The following is a 7305-nucleotide window of genomic DNA, read 5'->3' on the forward strand; positions in this document are numbered from 1 at the left end:
CGTGTTACCTGTGTTACTATGTGCTTTTATTATAGAGGAAACTCAAAATTTGGTTGTTCATATTTGAAACATCAGCTCTACCAAAGCTGAATTTAAGTTGACATTTTATGAGAAAATTATACCTAAAGCTATTTCATTTTGCTCAGGCCAAAGTAGATGCTCATAAATTTGTTAAAACTCATTATTTGTTCAATAAATAAATGATCAAACAAAAAATCCATTTAAAAAAAGAAAATGTAACTATATTTATCAGTATTATTACAAACAGAAATAATTGAAGACAAAATTTAATTTCTAATTTATAGATTCCTATATTGTTTTGTATTGAGCATTTATTACTTTTATTTTTAAAAACTCCATTAAAAGTTAAGATATAGAACTAGGGGAAAAAGATAAAAGTGTAAGTACTTAAAGTGAAATAATTACATGGCTTTTGTAAAGCTAAGAATTAATTAACTTCACGTTAGAGCCAAATTTTCTACATCTTATAATAATATAATTCATATAAAAATATTAGAAAGATATATTAATATATATAAATCTTCCAGTTGTATTATGGGTACATATAACTTATTGTTTTTCTTTTCTATGTCAATGTGGGTTATTTTTTTCTTGTTTTATTAAGTATTCTGTAATGTTATATAACTTTCAAATTTTTGGGTTATGTTTTACTCTTTGTCTTAACTTACTCGGAACTTCTCTGGTGACATCAAAAGACTTGTTACTGGACCAGCTTCCAAAAAGAATTTATGCAGAATTTCTTCAGTAAAGATATCCCACCAGATGACACATGAGTCTTGATCCCCAGACACCATCCAACTTTGGTCTAATTTTGAAGAGAGACCATGTGGATAAAGTAATGAAGTAACACTTTGGTGATGTCCTTTGAGAACTTTGTGAGGGGAGGAATCTGAAAAACAACCAAACACCAAATACTACAAAAGTTATTTTTGTTCAGGAAATAGTTCTAAGATTTTCTCTCATAAATTTTTAACATGAGGAAATTGCATATAATGCACTTGGCTAAGAAAATTAGTGAACAACCCTTAGACCATCTCAAAAGGCAAGTGCCTCATCAGAAGCCAGACTATGCTTTTGAGGAAGCATAGAAGTTGGTTGTTTATAGTCTATTAATTCTTTAAGGATATTAGTAAGTTACTAATTCCGGTGCCATGAAATAATAAACACTGTTCTAAAAGAACAAACAATTTACACATTTTGCCTCCACAAATTATCTAGCTCTACCCCTTTGCTTTACAGATAAAGCATGTGAGGCTCAGAGAGGTTAAGTGACGTGCATCCAAGTGTGAAAAGGCAAACTATAATGTTCAAGAGCATAGCTGCTTTTTTTTTTTCCTGAGTCTATCACTTACTAGAGGTGACACCAGGGACAAGTTTCCTTTTCCCTCTAAACCACAGATGTTACATCTAAAAATTTGGGATAATAACAGTCCTTACTTCAGACGCAACTATTGTGTGAAATAAATAAGAAAATGTCTATACTTCTTAGCACTCTGCGTGGCATTGGGTAGGCACGCGTGCACCTCAAGTCACAGCTGTGCTAGAACACAGGACTACTGACACATTACTCTTCCCCCGCACCAAACTGCTTCTTCCTTCATTATTAGCTACACTCCCCAAAATTGGAGAGGACCATAAGCCACAAACTCTCTTTGTTCAGATTGAAGTTAAATCCCAAAGAATCATTATTATATTTTAGATACTTCTATTCCATCAGGCGCATCCTTATTTTATCTCTCCTAACAAACTATGATAAATGTTAACTCGGATGCTACGAGTCAAATGTATTTTTCTGCTTGTTTTGTGGATACTGGGAAAAATCAGCCTAGATAAAAAAAAATGCTATGTCTTAGCCTTTTCACTAACTTTTAACAGCAGCCATTTAGCTGTGTGCCAGTACATTACTTCTTAGTTCATTGCTATTTACTCCCTACTTCAGTTAATCACTGAAGCACAAATCAGTAACTTTTACTAAGTAGCCAAAGTAAGCTGAGAACAATAGAAGGCAATGTACGATTTTTTTAAAGAAATGAAATTTTAGTCTTTACTCTTAAGGACCTTATACTCTAATAATAGTAGCATTCATATAATTTTTAAAAATGATATACAAATTTTTTAATCCTAAAACCTCAGTTACCCCCATTCCCTTACATAAGATGATTTACTGTATAACAGTCTTTATTTAATAGGTATTTGTTGCTGTAAGGCACAAAGATATATAAGAACACATACCATTTCAATAACAATGAAATCGAAATTAAAACAGGAAGATATCATTTATCTCCTGGTCGGCAAAGATTTTAAAATAGCACAGGAAGTTGGCAAAGTTTTGTGAGAAAAGACATTTTCATAGGCTATTTAGGGGAAATGCATGAATATTGATGAAAGTTCTTTACAGAAGATTTTAGATATATTTTCAAAATTGAAAACACAAATGTTGATCCAGTAATTCTACTCCTGGAAATTATTACTACAGCTATACCCACATATATGTACAAAGATAATCAATTCTACATTGCCCATAGTAGCTAAAGAGTAGAAAACCTAAATACCAATTAATAGTAGATATTTTAAAAATAAAATTTAATTATTATTAATAATTTGAAATGAGCTCATAAAGAATGATCTCTGAGATATTTTATTAAGATTTGTTTAAGGACACTTTAGTGAAGTGTGTATAGTATGCTTCTATTTGTGCAATATAATTAAAAGAATGTACACTGCTATGCTGGTATGTGCTTGTATACACACAGAAAATTTCAAGAAGGGTATAAAGAAACTACTACTAGCAGTCGACTTTGGTGAAGGTAAATGGAAGATCAAGTAAGGAGAGAAACTTATTTCTCTTTGTATTAATAAAACCTTCTGCTTGAGTTTTTAAAAAACCTATACGTATGTTTTACTTTAACATTAAACTATGTACAAATTTATCAGCAAATGCCAGCTAAATATTTAGGCCTCCGAGTCTTCTTTAGTGCAGCTTGTCAAAATCGCACCTTAGATAAATTAAATAAATAGGATCAAATAAAGTTCAATGACCTTTTAACAAAGAATCGCCTTCTAGAAGTCCTGCTTTGGCAGCATTCAAAGCCTGCGTGATGATAATTGTCCCATCGTCACAGCCACAGATTAGTTTATCAAGACTTGGAACATACTCTGATGAAGTGACTACCGCAGTTCCGGCCCCATCTTTAAACCCGGAGAAATGGTCAATAATACTTTGTGACGTGGTATGATGCTTATCGAAATTATCTTGAAGAGTCCAGGTGGTAGTTATTGGTATTTCTAAAAGGAAAACACACAAAGAAGGAAAATTTGGTTTATCGACTCATCATAGATGTGAAAAACATTATCAAGGCGCCCTCCCCTCAAAACTATGAATATGGTGTAACAGCCTGTCCCACATTCATCCCTTGTTATGTTTAATTGATGTTAATTTGAATTACATTGATTGTATTGTTGTGTAAGATCTATATGCTTCCTGTTTACACCTGCTTTTATGTTGGCACCTAATACGTAGTGGTACAGAGAAAATTTTTCTCGTTTGTAGCCCCATGTTACTTAGAAAAACACTGAGTTAATTACAAAGTAGTTCTCAGAAGACATGTGATTGGATATGGAAACTGTCTTACCTCTAGGAGAACCATCAAACTTGGATACGGGAACATCAGGGATGTGCCACAAAGTAATTCTTCCTGAGACTTCTCCAGAGAAAAGTACCTTATAAAAAGGCTCTTTCCTTTCATTGATGTATCCCATCACAAAGGCACAGCTCTGCTCCAAAACAAAAAGTGAACCTTTATGTTAAAAATATTCTAACTATAGAAAGATGGCCACTGTTTTTAAACGGAGGAACAAGACTGAAGAGCGGAATTAAATCTTTTCAACTGATTTCCCACTGTTGCAAACTTTTCAAGTAAATTAAATGAAATAATCTAGGATTTAGGATGAAAAAAGTCTTTATAAAACAAGAAATAAAGTCATCAGCTAGACTTCAGAGTGCTAATAAGAGTATATAACATTTGCTGACCGTGTTATATGTATGTATAACACAAGGATGCAGAAAGCAATAATTCTGACTCACAAGCCCATGTCTTGAGTATAATACTGTCCACTAGGGAGGCCTGATTTCATTACATTCCTTTCAGTTCCAACTAGCAGTTCAAATAGCAAACACTAAAATTTGTAAGGTAATTTTGTGTTATTAATATGCTTTCTACTTTCTGTTAACCATTTTTCAGATTTAACATATTTGATTTCAAATTTCCCAAGTAGCTACAAAGAAAAATGACTCCTTAATTTACTATACACATATATATAATGTATTATACATTATACATGCTACTATATATTTTATATACATATAATTTATGATTTAGCTAATGCAGAGTATGAACATCAAGTATCAGTGCTCTTAAAGACACGCTTTCATTAGTGAATGCATCTAGACACTCCCTAGTACCTCAGGGCAGGGTAGCTGTTCTTTAGGCAGGCTTGTATACAGAGATTATGCACAACAGATCAAAATGATTGTGATTGCAAAAATCCCTTTTGATATACAAATAAAAGACATCCAAAAAAGAAAGCCAACTGCTGGTGCTAGAATTAAAGAAGTCTAGGAAAGTGACAGTTCCTAGTTCAGAAAATACATGCGTTAAGGTCCAGATTTAGATGTATTAGTGGAAAAATTCTATAATACATTTTCTGAGAATATTAAAGGCCAAAATATTGCTATACTTAATCCTTACAACAAAACTGTGAAGTAAGTAAATACTGTTGTTATCCCTTTTATAGAAATAAGGAAACTAAGACACAGAAAATAAGAAACAAATCCAAGGTCATACAACCAAGATATTTACAATTTTCTACAATCTCAAGAAATCAGAGCATCACAGAAAACAGTTGCAATGAAGGCAGTTATCTAAATAAATGTCTCTCTCTCTCTCTTTTTTTTTTTTTTTGGACTCAGAGGACACTTTGGGGTCTTACAGATCTCAAAATCATGATTTTTATAGCTATTAGAAATGATGTTGATAAAATCTGGTTAAATTGGCTACTCAAACTCTCCCAATCTCTTAGGAATCTTAGAAGTGATTATTCCAACTCTCTCCTTATTTTGATCTGAAAATGAAGCTCTGAGAGGCTGGTAATTTAGTCAAGTTGGTGGTGGAACATCTCTCCCCAGCTCAGTGCTCTGCCCCTGTGGTTCCCTGTTGCCGTCATCCCCTCTGCCCTCACCTCCCATACTGCCCCCCTCCCTTGGCCACACCACCCCTTGAGGCTTCCCAATAATTCCCTCTTTAGTTCTGCTATTTATCTGAGAACCCCTCACAAACCCTTACCATACGAATTCTGATTTTCCATCACAGTGCCCAGCACCCATCACAGGAAGTACTCATCCTCCAGGAGGTAATAACATACAGTCATTAAGAGTGAAATCTCCGGGGCTGACTGCTGGAATCCAAATCCTGGTTTTTCCACATATTAGCTCTATTAAAAGAGCAAGTTACTTAATTTAGGCGACTTACCTCACCTCTGTACGGGACTGTTGTGCAGATAGATTAATGAGTAGGTAAAGGTGCTTAAAATGGTCCCTATTCAATTAATATAACCATTCTTAACTCACTCTAAAAACCCATTTCCAGACTCTAGGGCTAAGCCACCTGGGTTCAAAGCCTGGGAGTTGACGTCTCTGAACATCAGTTTGAAACTGAGGTCTTGGTGGCAACTGAAGTAAATGAGGTGGTGTGTGTGTTTGCCAATAATAAGCACTCAATAAAAGTTATCTATCTATCTATCATTATTGTCATGACTCTTACATCTTGCACCCAAATTCCTTATTTACAACCCACAGACTTTCTCTCCCAGCTACTCCCACCTCAGCATGGCAGCCTTACTCCTCAGCGGGAGCTCTGGGAAGACCAGTTCCTCATCTCAACAGCCAGAAGCCCTGCCACAGGCCTCAGCAATTACCAGCTGTGATGTGAGGCCAGGGAGATCCTCAGATAGCTACAGGAAGGAAAGGTGAGTCCCCATTCTTATTCTTACAACTCCATCAGCAGATATGTTCACAGGTATTACAAATGGTAACTCTGAGAACATGTTCCTGTTAAACCTTGAGAATAAATTCTATGGTATCACTCCAAAAATTGAGTCAAGCCACTACTACATGTTTATAGGGTGCCCTTTTCACAGCACACTGTATCTATCAAATTCATCCCCACACCCTACCACAATGTCTTCATTATCTCCTAACTGCAAGAGAGACTAAGAACTCTTACATTTGGTGAATGCTGGTGATGTTTGAAAAATGGGGAAAATGTCTGACTTCATTTTATTCCTTGGATAAAGGGTAAGTAAGAGTCTAAGGATGGATAGAGCAGCTTTTTTTTTTCCAGTTTCAAATTAGTCTAATCATATTTCACTGGTTTCTAGGCACTTCCTACTTCTACTATACAGAAACAACTGTGGTTGTCTAAACAAGAATTATTGGAAGAAGACATATAAGTTTATGTCTTCATATTTTGAGAAACAAAGCAAGGAAACTTCCCATAAGATTAGTACTTTTTAGGGTATTTTTTTAAATTGTTATACTTTGTCCTTGTGGTTATGTATGGCATTGGTATTTGCAGTAACTAGAAGCTCCTAGTTACTCCTTTAGGGCAAGATTTATATTATATTAATATTTGGCTTTAAGGGCAAACTGTGTTTTTTAAAAATGCAGTCTGAAGCTAACAGAAAGGAAAAAGCACATTCTTTAAAAAATAACTAAATATGCCTTTCTGAGTAAGCCACAATACTGCTTTTGTGATCAACAGCAAAACAAGGCCCTACTGCTGCCCACAAATAATTTTAGAAACAACTCTTCACACATGCCATAATTCTAAAGTTTGCCAATGCTCCAGTGGCATTTGGGCTTCTAATTTTTGGCTGATAGCTTCTTAATCAAGTTTTTGCAATAAAACCTCACAGATACGTTAAAGAGAGAATCACTGAACTATAGGATTACCACCAGCTATGCTCTCTAATTAAGCAAACCATCATTCTGTACAAAGTAGCATGCTTCCTTCTTTGACACATCAATAATTCAAAACTCTTACAGTCTCCATGAAATACATTTTTTGATAATTAACTGATGACTAAGTCCAAAGGTTTAAAAAAAAAACACTTTGGGTAACTACTGAAATAAAATAACTGCTTAAATTTTCAGGCTTCCTTAGAGTGTCAAAACATAATTCAGTCAAGTAACAAGCTCACAATTATATATTCAACTCTCTACCAGGA

The 7305-nt window shown here is 34.4% G+C and overlaps 1 protein-coding gene across 1 annotated transcript in view; it reads right to left on the reverse strand.

Moving 5' to 3' along the window:
• WDR72 (WD repeat domain 72) overlaps positions 1-7305 on the reverse strand; it is a 266498-nt gene that overhangs the window by 227310 nt on the left and 31883 nt on the right. Inside the window, 3 exon segments of the mRNA XM_012658023.1 lie at positions 690-910; positions 3061-3306; positions 3654-3795. Coding sequence (XP_012513477.1) covers positions 690-910; positions 3061-3306; positions 3654-3795 — 609 coding nt within the window.

This window comes from Propithecus coquereli, unplaced genomic scaffold (assembly GCF_000956105.1).
Source record: "Propithecus coquereli isolate 6110/MARCELLA unplaced genomic scaffold, Pcoq_1.0 Scaffold57, whole genome shotgun sequence".
NCBI lineage: Eukaryota > Metazoa > Chordata > Mammalia > Primates > Indriidae > Propithecus > Propithecus coquereli.